General features: G+C 43.1%; 8 protein-coding genes across 8 annotated transcripts; 5 read left to right on the top strand and 3 right to left on the bottom strand.

Moving 5' to 3' along the window:
• Positions 1 to 27: 27 nt before the first annotated feature.
• On the top strand, positions 28 to 744 carry EAE98_011129 (uncharacterized protein; the record flags this gene model as incomplete). The annotated part of the gene is made up of 1 exon (XM_038958751.1): positions 28 to 744. The coding sequence occupies one exon, from the start codon at positions 28 to 30 to the stop codon at positions 742 to 744; it is 717 nt and encodes a 238-aa protein (XP_038804942.1).
• A 734-nt stretch (positions 745 to 1,478) lies between these two features.
• On the top strand, positions 1,479 to 2,684 carry EAE98_011130 (uncharacterized protein; the record flags this gene model as incomplete). Its single annotated transcript, XM_038958752.1, has 2 exons — positions 1,479 to 1,838; positions 1,926 to 2,684. The coding sequence occupies 2 exons, from the start codon at positions 1,479 to 1,481 to the stop codon at positions 2,682 to 2,684; spliced, it is 1,119 nt and encodes a 372-aa protein (XP_038804943.1).
• Positions 2,685 to 3,140: 456 nt separating this feature from the next.
• EAE98_011131 (uncharacterized protein) lies at positions 3,141 to 4,759 on the bottom strand. The gene is made up of 3 exons (XM_038958753.1): positions 4,047 to 4,759; positions 3,484 to 3,991; positions 3,141 to 3,432 (listed from the first exon to the last, which is right to left on the bottom strand). Exons 1-3 carry the CDS (start codon positions 4,574 to 4,576, stop codon positions 3,379 to 3,381), a joined length of 1,092 nt encoding a protein of 363 aa, XP_038804944.1. The 5' UTR covers positions 4,577 to 4,759; the 3' UTR covers positions 3,141 to 3,378.
• A 450-nt stretch (positions 4,760 to 5,209) lies between these two features.
• Positions 5,210 to 6,449, bottom strand: EAE98_011132 (uncharacterized protein). Its single transcript, XM_038958754.1, has 4 exons — positions 6,302 to 6,449; positions 5,953 to 6,244; positions 5,818 to 5,901; positions 5,210 to 5,751 (listed from the first exon to the last, which is right to left on the bottom strand). Exons 2-4 carry the CDS (start codon positions 6,152 to 6,154, stop codon positions 5,333 to 5,335), a joined length of 705 nt encoding a protein of 234 aa, XP_038804945.1. The 5' UTR covers positions 6,155 to 6,244; positions 6,302 to 6,449; the 3' UTR covers positions 5,210 to 5,332.
• Positions 6,450 to 6,521: 72 nt separating this feature from the next.
• EAE98_011133 (uncharacterized protein) lies at positions 6,522 to 7,475 on the top strand (the record flags this gene model as incomplete). The annotated part of the gene is made up of 3 exons (XM_038958755.1): positions 6,522 to 6,902; positions 6,961 to 7,271; positions 7,319 to 7,475. 3 exons carry the CDS (start codon positions 6,522 to 6,524, stop codon positions 7,473 to 7,475), a joined length of 849 nt encoding a protein of 282 aa, XP_038804946.1.
• A 193-nt stretch (positions 7,476 to 7,668) lies between these two features.
• Positions 7,669 to 8,943, top strand: EAE98_011134 (uncharacterized protein; the record flags this gene model as incomplete). Its single annotated transcript, XM_038958756.1, has 2 exons — positions 7,669 to 8,217; positions 8,404 to 8,943. 2 exons carry the CDS (start codon positions 7,669 to 7,671, stop codon positions 8,941 to 8,943), a joined length of 1,089 nt encoding a protein of 362 aa, XP_038804947.1.
• Positions 8,944 to 9,543: 600 nt separating this feature from the next.
• EAE98_011135 (uncharacterized protein) lies at positions 9,544 to 12,395 on the top strand. The gene is made up of 4 exons (XM_038958757.1): positions 9,544 to 9,730; positions 10,154 to 11,692; positions 11,830 to 12,089; positions 12,149 to 12,395. The coding sequence occupies exons 1-4, from the start codon at positions 9,709 to 9,711 to the stop codon at positions 12,254 to 12,256; spliced, it is 1,929 nt and encodes a 642-aa protein (XP_038804948.1). The 5' UTR covers positions 9,544 to 9,708; the 3' UTR covers positions 12,257 to 12,395.
• Positions 12,396 to 14,110: 1,715 nt separating this feature from the next.
• EAE98_011136 (uncharacterized protein) lies at positions 14,111 to 15,434 on the bottom strand (the record flags this gene model as incomplete). The annotated part of the gene is made up of 2 exons (XM_038958758.1): positions 14,111 to 15,140; positions 15,223 to 15,434. 2 exons carry the CDS (start codon positions 15,432 to 15,434, stop codon positions 14,111 to 14,113), a joined length of 1,242 nt encoding a protein of 413 aa, XP_038804949.1.
• Between the last annotated feature and the right edge of the window lie 926 nt (positions 15,435 to 16,360).

A 16,360-nucleotide genomic window follows, 5' to 3' on the forward strand; every position in this document is an offset into this window, starting at 1 on the left:
CTCCCTATCTCTTATGGTATGCCAACAATGAAGTCTGTGGCCAAAGTACTCCAATATTTGGTCAAATCAGGACCCAAAGAGCTCAACTCTCACACAGTGCACAAAGCTACCCCCAGTATTAAAAATCTTTCACCGAATAGCCACAAACGCAAAGACCTCATCAACCTTCTGCTATGCAACGTAGATTCACCCACTTTCTCGCAGCATCCGATTATAAACACTTTTGCAGACCTAGGGCGACCGATTCATAATACCATGGGCAGATACACAATTTGTCTAACGACCGAGGAATATCGTATGTATACCTATGCCAAATTCTTTGACGATCTCTTCTTTGCAAATAAGGTGAGGGATCTCTGTAGCCTTCTGCGAAAAGACACAGGGGTAGAAAGTGGTACATTCGGCGAATTTGTGCAGTGGAGAGGGAAGCCACAGGTTGTAATCTATACCGACCTTGGTAAGAGGACGAGCTTGACAAATGAGAAAGAAAAGAAAATCTTTTTGGAAAGACTTCTGGCTGGGATGTGCTGGGCATTTTTGTATATTTATGAGTGCAAGGAGCCATGTTGCTCGGGGTCACAAGAAGGGGGCGCTGAGCTGGAAAGACTGTTTGACGAACTGTCTAGGGTATCGGAGAAGGATTTGGGTATTAAGTTGGAGTTAGAATGGAAGGAAGAAGGGTTTTTGAGGATAGGAACGTCCCCCTTTTCTCCTGTTCGCCATGGTGCGACAAGGTTCTATTAATCGAGTGTGATTTTCAATGTATTTGAGCACTCTGCATGCATTTGCTTTATAGAATAGCAACACACAAAACGATGACATTATTGATTATCTTAATCTTGTTCATTGCTGATGCCCAGTATTTCATGTATTCTTTATACTTGAATGAAATGCCAAAGAAGAATCATATTCACGCGTACCGATGCCAGCCCTCGTTTTGCCCAACAGACACTCCGTTGTCTCTGAAAGTTACTCCCGTGAAGAATATTCAGATTCCCTTTTCTTTGCCCTCTGAATACACTATATATTCAGGATCGTTAAAGGCTCCGGATCGTCCCGGAAACTTATCATAGCTCTACCAGATTTTGTATAGAGAGTTCCATGTGAAGGTTCACTAGAGCCTTAAAACATCCAGCCTCATATCCCTCATTTCCATTTCCATGAAATTCTTAGATATAAAAACTTTAATCAAATTATTTTATTGTGTTGACGCATGTTCTGAGTGAGGTTTATCAATCTTGAGTCTCGCCCTAATGCTTCCGAAAGCTAATCCGAATCAAGTTTAGCTTATCTATCAACATTTCGGAGCGCGGATTGTAAGCTTTGAACAAAAAGTCCCAACGTGCCACTCGAGTTGAAGGTTCGTGAGAATCCCTAGCAGCTTGTCAATTTTTCTCCATTCTTTCACATCCTCACCTCCTTCTCTTGAACTTCTTCGCCGAGGGTCTTCTTTCTTATCACACAACCCCATCTTCAAGATGTCACGAATCCTACGACCAGCGAGTCGTTTCATTTCTTCAGCTCGCCCAACACGAAATGCCTTCCAATCTTTTTCCCGTCTACCGGCCATTGTGCAAAGCAGAGGATACGCAAAGGAGAGTGGTGTTAAGGAATATACAGTCAGAGAGGCTTTGAACGAAGCCTTGGCCGAAGAATTGGAGTCAAATCCAAAGGTCTTTGTTCTGGGTGAGGAAGTCGCTCAGTACAATGGCGCATACAAGGTTACCAAGGGTTTACTGGATCGTTTCGGTGAAAAGAGAGTTATTGATTCTCCCATCACTGAATCGGGTTTCTGCGGTTTGACCGTCGGTGCTGCGTTGGCAGGTTTACATCCTGTGGTAAGGACTTTTTTTCTCCATTTCCTCGCCTTCCACTGGAAGTCTATCGAGATAAGAGAGAGTAATGGCTAAAACCCGGTTCCACAGTGCGAGTTCATGACTTTCAACTTCGCAATGCAAGCTATTGATCAAATTGTCAACTCCGCCGCCAAAACTCACTACATGTCCGGTGGTATTCAACCCTGTAACATCACATTCCGCGGACCCAACGGTTTCGCATCTGGTGTCGCAGCACAACATTCACAAGATTACTCTGCATGGTACGGAAGCATACCCGGTCTCAAGGTCGTCACTCCATGGAGTGCCGAGGATGCCAAAGGATTACTTAAAGCTGCCATTCGCGACCCCAACCCTGTCTGCGTTCTCGAGAACGAATTGTTGTACGGTCAATCTTTCCCAATGAGCGAGGCTGCTCAGAAGAATGACTTCGTTATTCCATTCGGTAAGGCCAAGATTGAGCGTGCCGGAAAGGATCTCACCATCGTCACTTTGTCCCGCTGTGTTGGACAATCTCTCGTCGCAGCTGAGAACCTTAAGAAGAAGTATGGCGTCGAAGTCGAAGTTATCAACCTCAGATCCATCAAGCCTTTGGATGTCGAAACCATCATGACCTCCCTTAAAAAGACCCACCGTCTCCTCGCTGTCGAGTCCGGTTTCCCAGCCTTCGGTGTCGGCGCTGAGTTACTTGCCTTGACCATGGAGTTCGGTTTCGATTATCTCGATGCTCCAGCCCAAAGAATTACTGGTGCCGAAGTCCCAACCCCGTATGCTCAAAAGTTGGAAGATATGAGTTTCCCTAACGAGCAGTTGATTGAGAACTATGTCGCCAAGATGTTACGATTGTAAGAAGATGAAAGTTTTTAGAAGTGATAACGAGGATGATGGGCTGAGTTTGGGAGGGGTGGAGGACGTGTATTAAATAGCATACTCCTGGCAAATATACCAATAAGACCTTTGTTTGAACCCGTGCCATACTAATTTGGATATAAGTAAATGTGAATTTGTGAGTGTTTTATTATGATCTACTTTTCTAAACTAATCCGACATCTCGAAACCCAAAAACTGTTGCCATGATCTCCAGACAGTTGAGGGTCTACCCCGTGTCAAATCGTTCATGGTGGGTCTTTTTTGTTTAACAACGACTTGGTATCCCATGGCTAAAGCCACCTTGAACAGAAATCATCGTTAAAACATCCAGCCAAAATTTCAAAAGCTTCCTGGCGTTCAAAATGAATCCAGTAGTCTAATCACATCTATTTTATGATTATCAGAAAACACTCCTTGTTATATGACGATTTAGTATCACTCAAACATAAGTATCACAAGCACAAAATGAGCACAGATGCCTGTTACTCAAATCCTAATTTCTCTACAATGTTATGATATGTGGTGCTATTAGTGCAAAGAACTATCCGAAACGCTCCAAACTCCTCGTAAGGATTGCTCCGTTTCGCTGCAGATCGAAGAATAATCAAAAATAAGTTCCCCAAAGCCGTTTCCCATCATCCTGAGCTTGCGCATAAAACAAAGACATCACCGCTTAGACACCCATAGTAAAGTCGTGCTCAATACCTGGTGTCACACTTGCCATGAACTAGGATTTCGTTAGCATAATTCACTATAGTAGAGGTGCAAAATAACTGACCTTCAAGAATACAACGAGATATTGGTCCACACGGATAGCAACTTCTTCCTCCTCATTGGCAAAATCTTGATCATGTTGCAATACCTCCCACTCATCGTTGCCATTCCCACCAGCTTTCAGACCTTCGAGGACAGCCTTCTTATCACCAATTTTGGTCTTCTCGAAATCGTCAACTAGGCCCTCCATTCCGGTATCTTTAGAACCCGGTACTGCCTTGCCTTGTCTTTGCTTCTCTCGTCGAAGCTTTAAGGCCGCATCTGCACGATCCAGAAGGGTCTTCATAACACTGGCATGTTTGCAAGGATGGATGGAGGCCATCTTGATGTTGTTGCTAAAGTATGGGAAGTCTTCCAAAGTGACGGTCTTGTCCTTATAGTCCCCTACGATATCCTCCATCATAAGGTGTGGTGGGAGGGGTTGGGAGCTTGAGAGATATCCTGAGAGGTATAGTCGAGGGGTTCTGTAATAGGGTGTGTATGCGATGTAGATGGTATATGTTCGACGAGATCTGATAAATAAACTGTTAGTATCCAGTCATCAGATTAAGCTCTAGAAATACTTACGAACTTGCATTGTCAGCCTTAGGGTCACGAATAATAGCTTCATCGTCATCATCGTCATCCTCCATATCTGGAATATCATCCTCATCATCTTCTCTCTCGCCCATTTCACCGCTCTCATCTACTGTTCGCACATCTCTCACACGGGCTTCTTGACTGGCGGCCAATCCTCCAGTCCTCAGCCAACCATCTTCATCATCGCCTGGAGAGTGAGGACCATCGCCTCTGAAATCCTCCCCATCTCTAACAACAGTTTCATCATGACCTGCATCGCCTGCAAAATCATCATCGAGTCTGCGATGGCAAGGCACGCCACGGGTAACTAGAAACTGCTTGCCAGCTGGTAGATAGTTGGCGCGCTTGCTTGTTGGGGATGCATCAGCCCATGACCATGTTGGAAACTTGAATACCAAATAATCTCCAGCTGCTACAAATTCTTCTGGTGTGATCTGACCATTGGTGCGAAAGGTTGAGGTATTAGAAACGGGGGTAAATTCTCGAAGTCTATCGAGAGTACTGTGGAGGAAGTTCATGATGGCGGGGTTGTTTCCTTTGACGTTGAGCGGGGTCTCAAGGGTATTGCGAGATGTTTATCTTGATGGTATTTTCAAGATTTATCTATCGTTTATGATTTTATTTGGATGGGTTGAAAGGAATCCGGAAGGTTGAATGCGGGTTGGATTTTATATGTATGTGGGATACGGTTGAGTCAATGGTAGAGTAGCCTTATGATGATGTTCTTATCGATAAAGGCGATAACCTTCGAGACGGTGAATGATTTAGTCCATGTGACCCTTGACATTGTTTTTTGTATTAGATACATGTTCTCTATAAACATCCATACTTCTGTTACCATGACTCCCCTATGTTAAAGATAGATCGCATTATGTTGAAACACATTGTATTAGATTCATATATCTTGCTCAATATCGAATTAATAAAATTACCTACCTAGGGAAGCTTATGGTACCGTGAATCCGCTACTCCACGCACGCAAATACAACTTTCCAAATCCGGAAGACAACGAATACATTGTACACTCAGTGAACCCTTTTCATCCATCAAAACCGTGCATTACATGGAAATATTGAATCTATTCTGGAACAATAAATCTACTGACAATATCAGTCACGTGTTTAGACACCTGCAACGTTCGAAAGTGTGAAAGCTTTGCGTATCTGCCAAGACATATTCGTTATTTGCTCAGTCTAATCAAGAAGTGCCATACTGTATGATAATTCTTCCAAGTCAATCGTATGAAGGATGCGTATCATGGTATTATCCACCATCTAAAAATCCTGTATCCCAGTTTCTCCACCAACTGTTTCCCCAGTTTCTTCTTCCCCTAACCATTCCGGTTCTTCATCCTCGAACCATCGCTCTTCAACGTCCCTATTTTCAATCTCGTCCCATTCCCCGCCAGCATCTACATTTTGATAATCAAAATCTCCATCCTCCCCTCTAAGAAACTTGAGTGTCATCTCAAACTTCCATCTCTCGAAGCCGTCCTCCTTACTCCTCGGTACTTCATCCGGATCTTCAGGTAAAACTTCACCACTTTGACCTCTGGCATAGCTCAAGTATGGAACCCCGTGATCTTCTTGAATGCGCCCAACACCTTCATCTTCATCCTTAGGGCGCGAATCAGAGCTGCCCTTCAATGCAGCAAGCTTAGCTTCTGATCGATATAGATCTGCTTCCAATACACCTAGTAGAGATACTTATTACCATCAGAAGAACTAAAGACGATCGAAATCATTGAAGATTTGCCTACCAGAATAACCTTTTGCTCGTCCATCTGCCTCTCTTTCCGCGGCAGTCTGGAATCTCCTGATGCATCGGTCATATAATAAAGGATCTGAATATGATTAGTTATCAAGTTGTCTAGGTTAATATAGCAACAATTGACCTGCAAGCTCTAGGTCCGGGGCAGTGAAATATGATGGATGGCGATCAAGGTACAATTTCCTGCGATTTTTAATCCGTATGCGAGCTACACGCTCTGCAGAGTCCCGTGTTTGCGGCTCCGGGGTATTGGGCTCTCTGTGAGGCATGACGATAGGCTCAATGTTGTGGGGATCAATATTTGGATGAATGGATTCTGAAGTCATGCGTAAGGAATTTAAGTGGCGAGATTGGTCGATTTTCGCAGTTTGTTGTCAGATTAAGAGATGATGGATAGTTACTTTTCACAAGAATACCTAGTAAGCATCAGATATGAAGTTTTAATCTATGGTGATTTGATGAATGATATTTACCCAAGATGTATTGTGAATATCCGAATGAAACGTTGGTTGATAATGGGGGCTCAGTCGTGGCAATGAAGTACACCGGGGTGCTGGTGTTATGAGTCGCCTCGGCTAGCCTTGATCGTTTAAATTCATATACTGTAGTCACGTCTATCTGACCAACATACAAATTATTTTATTGATCTACAGTTCAGGAAAGCATTCACGAAATAGTTCTCTAATCTTGAACATGTCTTCAACTCTTCACGAAAAGGCGCTTGAGCCTCCGTTCATAACCGTCGAAGGGATTCCCAACTTTCGAGATCTAGGCGGATATCCACTCGCATCGGGACCAACTTCGCATTCCGTAAGACAAGGAGTTGTCTATCGCTGTGGTGAGCCTCAAAGAGTTACTGAGAAGGGGATTGCTACTATGCAGCAGATGGGAATTACTCATATCTACGATTTGAGGTCTCAAGATGAGCTTGTTAAAAATGCGGCCGCTGGTAGGGGTGGAGTGGTAGAGTGGGAGGGCTGTCAGCGAGTCTTCGCACCAGTATTCCCGACGGAGGACTATAGCCCGGAAAAAATTGCCATCCGATTTAAGGATTATGCCTCAAAGGGTACCGAAGTAGGTTTTCTGGATTAGAAGCTGTGGAGAGAAAATATAGCTAAATGGCATTCTGAAGGGTTTCACTCGGGCATATACCGATATCTTGAACAACGCTCCAAACTCATACAGAACTATTCTTCTCCACCTTGCAAATGAACCTTCCAAGCCATTGATCGTTCATTGTACAGCTGGTAAAGATAGAACTGGTGTTCTTTGCGCATTGATCTTATCTCTCTGCGGAGTTGACGACGAGGTTGTCGCACGGGAATATAGTTTGACAACATTTGGACTTCCGCAAGAGTGGAAAGCAGGAATCATCGAGCATTTAATGACACACCCAGCCATCAAAGATGATCATGAAGGGGCAGAAAATTTAATTAGCTCCAAGTATGTAATACTTTCCCTTGAAAAGATATGTTGCTAACAAAAGCTAGAGCTGAGAACATGCTCGCTACTCTTAAGATGCTCCGTGAGAAATTTGGTGGGGCCGAATCATACGTAATAGAGAAATGCGGTCTTACAATTGATGAGGTAGAAAGGATTCGTAAGAACTTGACCATAGAGTCACCGGCTGTTCACAAAATTGCTTAGAAGACGGGGAGGATAGCAATCAGATCCGAGAAATGCCTCAAGATCATGTAGACACGTGACCATTTCGCTTAGCGTTTTCTTGGAGCTTTAATCCCAAGTGTAACTTAGAAATTTCCTCACTGAGGGACCCCACGGTTTTTATCAACCACCCTCAATCCTCTTTCTTCACTACCTCAATTGAGTTGTTTTTATGATGAATCCTTCTTCAAGATGTCCGAACTTACTCGCGTCTGGATCTGCCTATGCAAAGTCCTTTCTCAATCAAGTACCTTCACGATCCTTCTCATTGACCCCTCCACAAAATGCACGAAGAGCTACCAGAGCAAGGCGATCGCTCTTCAGGTGGCTTGGCACACAAGGAGAGAACTTCAGAAACCCATTAAACAACTCAACAAATTACATGGGTGCCTACAATGCCGATGGTAAATTAAAAAGAGTCGTGGAAGCTGCGGCGGATGCGCGAAAAGATGGTGTTCCAAAGCCCGACAGTCAAAATGAGCCTGATGCAAATGGCAACAAGGAATTGCCGCCACCAACCTCGAGAGATATGGTACCTTTCCCGGCCAATCGAAAGTTTATAAGTCAATCGGTGTTGAGCGAAGAACTACGAGAGCTCATTTGGACAAAAATAATGCAGGATGCTAAGTCGGTGAGAGAAGTCAGTGCCGAACTTGGAGTTGAAATGAGCCGCGTGGGAGCAGTCGTACGTTTGAAGGAGATAGAGAAAGAATGGGAACGAGCGGTATGTCAAGATTTCTTTTTCAACAACCTAACTTACTTTGTGATGATTTATAAAATTCGATTAGTCTTCAAGACAACTACATGGTTACAAAATTATGCATGCGAGCCTCTCTGAAAGTTATTTGCATTTGTGTTTTATTTTGGTATTGTTCTTCAACCACAAATAAGCTAATATTCATTGTGCTAGGGAAAACCTCTTGCGAGACCATACGCCGACGCAGTCATGTCAATGGTCCCTGTAACGCAACTCAATACCGGGGCTGGCAAAAACACACATGAATCGATTAATGACTTACCTATTCACGTAGCAACGGGACAACAAATCTTTCACCCCACTTCAGAATCAAGACATTTTACCCGAGAGGATGCTGCGAAGATTTTCGACGAGAAACTTCTCCCCGCAGACCAAAGAATACCACATCCCGAATTGATTGAGATGCATAAAGATTTCAAAGCTGGATTGTCTCGAGATGAACGAACTGCGCGACAAGATGCGCGAGATGAAGCGGAAGAACAAGTGAGGCAACGTATAGCTGATCGCAAAGCAGCGGAAGAAGCCAAAATAATGAAAGTCAACACACCTCGATGGGAATTTAGAATCAAGGAAATCAATGTTGACGACATTGGTAAAGATGGTAGAGGAGCACATGGAACAGGTTGGAGGTATGGAAGACCTTTGATGGATAGAAAGAGGGGACAAGTAAAGATTCCCACGAGTGTCCAATAAGTGATGATCATAAGAGTTTTTATCATAAATGTATATTCATGGAGTTTCGAGGTTGGGAAGGGGTATCATGACATTAGCGACTATATTGAGCGCGTTCTTGTACATTTATCTTGTACGATACCAAACTATCGGGAGACCAGAAGGATTGAAGGATTTGCATATCCTTCCAGGTGTATTAAATACTATTGCGTCTAGAGTACCAGTTGAAGTACTTGCCTTGACGCGTCTTTTCCGCAGCTGCCACTTTCTATTGATGTGAAGGCCATTATTGGTAGATACGGATACGGAATGAAGAAGGTACAGTACTGATTTGTATTGTATTCACTTGTATTCGTTGAATGATAAGTATCAGCGTGGCAGAATTAAATAAATCAGATATCCATGAGGGACATATATATTTATACAGTACGTACCTAGATATTGCTTGCTTTGTTCGAACGAAGTCTACATATTTTTTTCTTGGATCTTTCGAAATTTTTCGCTTAGTAACCCTAATGACGCTTAGTGCGATTTTGAGTTGCCATTTTGCGTCGCGGGTGCATACAAAAGGGCATGATAAATCCAGAGGTTCCCGCAGACAAAACGCGACTCTGGAACTTTTTGACTTCACTTTCTGCTTACAAATACAGTATCACGTGTATATCAAAAGAAGATCATTGCTCTTCATTGACACCAATCAAAAAATAATTCGGAAACTAAACTGGCTGGTTCATCTTTATCATTCATAAATTTTATTGCGCCATCTGTTGTTCACTTCCCTTCAAAATGTCCGACAGGGAATTTTCAAGTAAGTCGAGTGAATCTCTTGTATCACGTGACCTAGTACTGTACGGGGTGATTCGAAGGAAAGAGCTCTTATAAAACAAGTGGCTTGAATGGTTATCTTTAAAGAAGTATCTATGGGAGAGTCTTTAGTAGTTGAAGACAAACTTGCGACTCGAGCTTCTACCAAATCCCTCCAAACACTCATACTCAAACCAAAATCAAGATGCCGACTGCGACCAATCCAAGTACCTTCCTTTTCCTTTATATTGCTGCATTCCGCTACATGAACTCAAATGGACTTAACTGACGCACTTTCTTCGCAGGTAACGATGATCTTTCACTTCCTAAAGGTAACATTTTTTTCTTTTTCTTCAATTCCCATCATCATCATTATTATCCGTAACCATGGACAACGAATGCGATTGCTCTTCCCGCACGAGGGGAGTGAGTAAGGCACCAATTTCCATTGGCGACTACGATATATCCTTAAATCTTACGTTATCAGCATCATCATGCAAAAAGTGCGCCCTCTGCCATAAAACAGAGGTCAGCCCTTCGCCTAAGCAGTGGAATTCATCAACTACTTCAAAAGCTTCTTACTTTCGGTGCAATGAATCAGATCATCACCATAGTGACTTAAGCTTAACTTGTATCCCATTCCCATCTTCATATCATAGGTCACATTATTTGCATAAGAAACATCCGTTGTGGGCGAACGGTATAACCATTCCTCGACGAACATCAAGTCTAGCCTTCGAGTCATCATTGAAGAACATGGAGAAAGTGTGTTCGGCTTCGGGGTATCTTTCAGCTTCACCCGAGACTTCAGATTCATCAAGATCCTCTTCTAGACTTGATCTCAGTGGCAAACGTCTCGAATATGTGCAGAAAGTGCTGGAAGATATCCGAACTTGGCATAAAGAGGTTTCCATGTCAATTTCGAGATCACGTTCTGCAACTCGCCAAAATTACCACCAGAAGAATTTTGGCATAGTTCCGACACAAGTTCATAATCAACAGACCCATCATATTAGCAGCGCATTTATGGATCCTCTACAACAAAACATTTCGTGGACTCATGTCTCCAATGGGGACTATCCAACTTCTCGAAGGTATACTTCTAGGTCACTTTGTCCTGAATCTAATCGTTCTACACTCTGGAAAATCGATCCCATTCCCTCCAGTATCTACAAATCGAAGCGGACAAAAATTACTGGGATCAAAAGAAGTCCTAAGCCAGTCCCTAGTCCGAGAACATCGAGCCTTAGTGCCACTATGCTCCCAAGAAGGAGGAATGCTATCCGAGGCCGGATTCTTCCAAGACCAGTTTCTATTGTCTATCCAAAAACGAAACAGCATTCGTGTCTACCACAAGTGACAGAGAATGACCCCTGCAATCCAGTCCTTGATCGTTGCTTTGGTTCCTATTCGGATGGTGAAAGTTCTTTGGCCGATACTCAAGTTAATGGTACAATCGATGGCAACGATTCTTCTCCGACAGTCTCTGCACAGATAAAACTCGTCTTCCACGCACAAGATCAGCCACATAAAGATACAGGCGGTCAAGATCACAAGGACGGAATTCCTCATAGCGGTACTGTCGTCAGGCTTTCCACAGGATATTCAAGTCTGCAGGCTAGCGAATCCATCTTTAAAACGCCTTGTTCACAAGAGAACGAAGAAGAGAAGGCTAGACGGCATATTGCATTTGTACATTCGGCGTTGCGAAACTTAGTACCATTTGAGATCTCAGATTATCTCTACAGAGTTTCGCAATTGTCGGAAACTTGTAAGAATTCTGGAGAGACTTTCTTAAATAGCTTTTCGGACATGGCACCGCCATATACCAGGTCCAATCCCACTTTCGAGTCATTTAGGACCCTTGGGCAGGATGGGAATTCTAAGCCTGGGTTTGATTTCTCAATCAAAAGAACCACAAATCAACATCCTCGTCTGCAACCTCCGGAAACAATCAATGACCCGGGTACATGGTCTCCAGGCACAGCCATCTGACGACAAATTTTCGCCGCACCCAAGAGTTAGACATAACTCCGCCGTCATCCTCATTCAACAATGTTACGTTTCCTCCTTTAAACGCTTACTAACCCTTATTCTCTTTAGCAACTGTTCAAAAGATAGTAACCGAAATTCTTCCTGCTAGTTCAGGTCTAGCCTTTGGCAAAGACGCCCGCGACCTCCTAATCGAATGCTGTGTCGAATTCATCACGCTCATCTCGTCCGAAGCGAATGAAATTTCCGAAAAGGAAAGCAAGAAAACTATCGCGTGTGAACATATTACCAAGGCCTTGGAACAACTGGGCTTTAGCGAGTATGTCAAGGATATCGTGGATGTAGCGAGTGAGCACAAGGAACAATTGAAGGTATGTTAATCTACCCTTGCAGGATGTGTAGAATACATACCAACTAAGCAAAATTATAGGGAAGAGAAAAGAAAGCAAATAAACTCGAACAATCGGGTCTTACAGCAGAACAACTGTTGGCAATGCAGGAAGAAGCATTTAGAGATGCGGCCCAACGTCATGGTTGATCTTGTGTTGTTTCTTCTTTTTTCTAGTCTCTTCGCTAAGATCAGGTTCAATTTCGAACTGCTAGGGATGAATTGGGGAGTTTTTTGGTCTGCATACATGGCTGGTTTGTGGGCGTTTTAGGAGGATGGGCAAATGGGGATGGGAGGGGGGTTTATCTTTCTAACTTTCATGTTTGTGAAGTGGATGGAGGTGAAGAAGGGGCAGATTGGAAGTGATTTGCTATTGGTAATAAGAAAGATGGCAGTGAAGTTGGGTTAGACAGATTGAGGCTGTTGCAGGTGGTGGCTTACTTGTTCTTATACAACATTGCGCAAAAACAATAACGTTGATTCAACATGAGTTTTGTGTTTGAACCTTGAGCATTTGCAATGCATTGCTCGTGAGAATATGTGATTTATAATTTGCTTCGTCTGACGAAAAAGCCTACACTTATCTGAAGTTTGATGCGAGTTGCTTTGTGAAGTACCAGCTAAGTTCATACCGGTTACTCATTCGCAGCGGTTGTACAATCAGTCGCGGGTTATGATATATGAGTCCATCAAACTAATACCATTCTTTACTATTCTCTTAAGTTTTGTGCATATCCAACAAAATTTTCTAAAAATCTGAAGTGCAGTATGACCATTCTCTCGTCACATACTTGTTACCTAGAAACCCCTTGTTTTGACATGTGTAAAATAAGAATTTCTAATTTTGAGACAAACGCATGAGTCATGGGAGTGGAAACAGAAATTTGCTCTTGCCTAGTGGCTATTGAATGCTAAATGCATACCCAAAGAATCTTGACCGAGTAAGAATGGGCAATCCATCTTGGTTCTTCGATCTCCGTTTATCAGCAAGGGAGTTAGCTAGCAGCTCGCTGGGTTGTATATTATAAATCTGTGTGAAGAGAGGGAGAGGATCAATTGAGACATGGTAAAGTTTTAGACTTTAGCCATTGGTCTGATGATATCCGTTGGTTTTTCTCGATGCGTTTCGTTTATTGTTCTAGCTGGGGTTACCTATAAGCTGTGGTTGGCATTTGAATGAAAGCAGATTAGGCACGTTATGAATCGACTTATATATATCCACATACTAACAGTTGAATGTATCACCGAAGTAAACATTTGCTAATCTCCTATCGACTTCAAAGCACCGTGATTGAATCAGCACAAACTAGGTATCGAATAATAATCTCCAGGTCAGTTCACATATAACTGTGTGTGCTTCAAATCGATTAGAAGGATGATCTCGTTCTATTTTAGATAGGATTGTGTGAAAGTAATTTGGACTGTGGGCCCAGATTGAAGAATAGCAGAATACGGCTTCGATAAGTTATTAATCGCAAGCAATGTCGGGAGGAACTTTCACCCAGGACATACCATACTCGGTTCAAGCAGGACACGCATCTTCTCTTCCGAATGGACTCAAGGATCAAGACACGACATCAAGGCTAAGACTCATACATTCCATCGCTAGAGGAGAGCGCAAGGAAACGATAGACAATCTATGGTTTTCGCTGCAATACAAAACGTAGCAATCCGCAAGGGAATTTCATTCTGATTGACAGGAATCTGCTAGCTGTCTCAAGATTCAGAAATCTATAAGCAAACATACATTTTGCAGATTTTCAGTAATACTCGCTCGAGTTTCTGAGGATTGAGATCCGAACCGACTTTTGGTATGTGCTTGAAAGTTTGGACTCAGATATGTTGATGAAAACTTGTATCATTCCTTTTTCAAAAGACTGGGCTGACAATGGTGTAAAAGGTAAGAAGGAGCCGTCTCTATTAGAGCGAGCGCTCCAACAGTCGCTCTCAAAAACAAGAAATCACCACTCAACAATTTTCTATTTCATTCTTCCCCAGCACAATCTACGTATCTCCATAGATGAAAACTCCCTTTCCACTCCTAAATCCCTCCAAGGTTCCTCTCACTGCCGACTTCAACACATCCTCCTTTGTCTCCCAATCCCACTTGAGTTCTTGAACCGGAATATCCTTAAACATGCCTAATCTCGTCATCTCCAAAATTTCATCGACTGTTTTCTTCTTCTCATCTGGATGACTATCACTCCACCTACTAACCCAATAACCACTAAACTTGATGTCCTTGAAGATCAAAGCTGCAGTAGGAAGCATCAATGGTTTCTTAGACATTCCCCCATACGTAACCAAATGACCACCATTACTCAAACACTTCACCAAAGCACCTGCGGGTTGTCCGCCCACACAGTTCAATCCCACACGAATCTTTTCCCTGCCTCCATTCGTCCAATCCTTAACCTGATCCCTGAAACTTTGATCCATCAATTCCGACTCGGTCACCACCTTCGTGGCACCTAATTCCAATAATTCTTTCTTCATCGCCTCAGTCTCATCAGCATTCTCGCGATCCCGTATAACATTGATACTCTTATATCCCCACCTCTTCCCCAACTGTATGGCTGCTCTCCCCACCCCACTATTCGCACCATTTTGTATGAACCAATCGCCCTCCACCATACTCTCGAAATCCCTTAACATTCTATAAGCCGTGCACGGATTAACGCTCACAGTGCCGACCTGAATGGGCTTCAGTCCCTCTTTGTTGCCAATCTTAAGGACCTGGGATTCCTCCGCTATAGCATGTGTGCGCCATGTTCCAAATCCAGTCGATTTCATAATCACCCAGTCGCCTTTCGAAAGAGTTGATATGCCGGGACCAAGAGACATGACTTCGAAACATCCTTCGTTGCCGCCCACGGCCGAGGGAGACTCGGTCCCGAGGAGACTGGTGAAGGGAGGTTTGGAGGGGTAGACACCTTGAATTTGGTTTATGTCGGCGGGGTTAATGGGGGTCGCGAGAGTACGGAGGAGAATAGATTTTGAAGGAAGAGAAGGGGAGATAGAGTGATTGTGAAGACTAGAAGTTTCTTACTATTAGCTATATTCATGAAAATTTGAGGTAAATGCACATGCAAACATAGACAACGGATAGAACTCACGATAAGACATCCGCCGGCTCCCCATACTTAGAATACACAAGTGCTTTAGCTTGTGTATAACCATATGGACCAGATTTATATCTGCGAGCCACCAAGCTCCCCAAGCGATTCTGTTTACATTGTTTGCTCAACACACCAGAAATCAAAGCTCCTCTCGAGCTTATTGCTGTGGCGGAGCTAGCTAAAGCTCTACATTGAACAGGACTCGCCATGTTCAATTATTCGTTCCAAAGGATCTTGTTTGATGATTTGGAGTGTGCACGAAAAAGAAAAGGATGAATTGGTTGATGGGAGAATTAATGAATGTAATATTTCCACTCATTTATTTCACATCACATTTATTATATCATATCAAATCCAATCTTAGGTATCCATACATCCGCGGCTTTGATAAAAGTTTATGACGTTTATTGCCGAAGTTTCCCATTCATTAGTGCATCACAAGCACCCGGTGACCCAGCCCAGCCTTGTTAGACAGCTGGAGAACCACAGAAGCACAGAAGCACAGAAGCCACAGAGCCACAGGGCCACAAAGCTTGTAAATACAGGGATTTCCCTCCCACTATACCCCCCGAAATCGAACCCTCTTCAGCCTCACATAGCCTCACATAATGTCATATAATGTCATATAATGTCATATAATGTCATATAATGTCATATAATGTCACACTTATAGGGTGACTACAGTGTCTGTGTCTCAGTGTTCCAGATAGCACGTGGCGCGGGATCTAGCTTGATACTCAGTAGCTCCAGGCACGAAATGAAATGATGATAAGACGAGACCCTGAATTAGATTGAGAATTAAAATTAAAATTAAAAAAAAAGCCCTTGGTATTTTGGCCATTTTTCTCAAACACCATCATGCAAAATGGGGAAAAGAAGGTTCGAGGTAGGGATTTAGAGTTTCTGATGATAATGCATATTGATATGAAACATCAATGGATGAAGGAATACAATCAATCATACATCACATACAATCTATAGATATCTATAGATAGGTATCTATAAGATACGAAAAGGCGTCATTCAGATAAATGAGATCAATGGTGGGTTAATGGGAAAGGGGGAGACCAAGAGAAGCAGAGAGATACACACACACATATAGAGTGAGAGAGACAGAGAGAGAGAGAGAAGCCTT

This window comes from Botrytis deweyae (genome assembly GCF_014898535.1).
Source record: "Botrytis deweyae strain B1 chromosome Unknown BDEW_044, whole genome shotgun sequence".
Classification (NCBI taxonomy): Eukaryota; Fungi; Ascomycota; class Leotiomycetes; order Helotiales; family Sclerotiniaceae; genus Botrytis; species Botrytis deweyae.

Bases quoted from the DNA above. Each gene is read 5' to 3' on its own strand.
- EAE98_011131 (XM_038958753.1), bottom strand. From the start codon at position 4,576: ATGAACTTCCTCCACAGTACTCTCGATAGACTTCGAGAATTTACCCCC. The intron at 3,992-4,046 runs GTAAGTATTTCT...TTTATTTATCAG, and splicing joins AAGGCTGACAATGCAAGTTC to ATCTCGTCGAACATATACCA. The intron at 3,433-3,483 runs GTCAGTTATTTT...ACGAAATCCTAG, and splicing joins ATCTCGTTGTATTCTTGAAG to TTCATGGCAAGTGTGACACC.
- EAE98_011132 (XM_038958754.1), bottom strand. From the start codon at position 6,154: ATGACTTCAGAATCCATTCATCCAAATATTGATCCCCACAACATTGAG. The intron at 5,902-5,952 runs GTCAATTGTTGC...AATCATATTCAG, and splicing joins CCCGGACCTAGAGCTTGCAG to ATCCTTTATTATATGACCGA. The intron at 5,752-5,817 runs GTAGGCAAATCT...TATCTCTACTAG, and splicing joins ACGAGCAAAAGGTTATTCTG to GTGTATTGGAAGCAGATCTA.
- EAE98_011135 (XM_038958757.1), top strand. From the start codon at position 9,709: ATGTCCGACAGGGAATTTTCAA. The intron at 9,731-10,153 runs GTAAGTCGAGTG...GCACGAGGGGAG, and splicing joins GTCCGACAGGGAATTTTCAA to TGAGTAAGGCACCAATTTCC. The intron at 11,693-11,829 runs GTACATGGTCTC...TATTCTCTTTAG, and splicing joins GGAAACAATCAATGACCCGG to CAACTGTTCAAAAGATAGTA.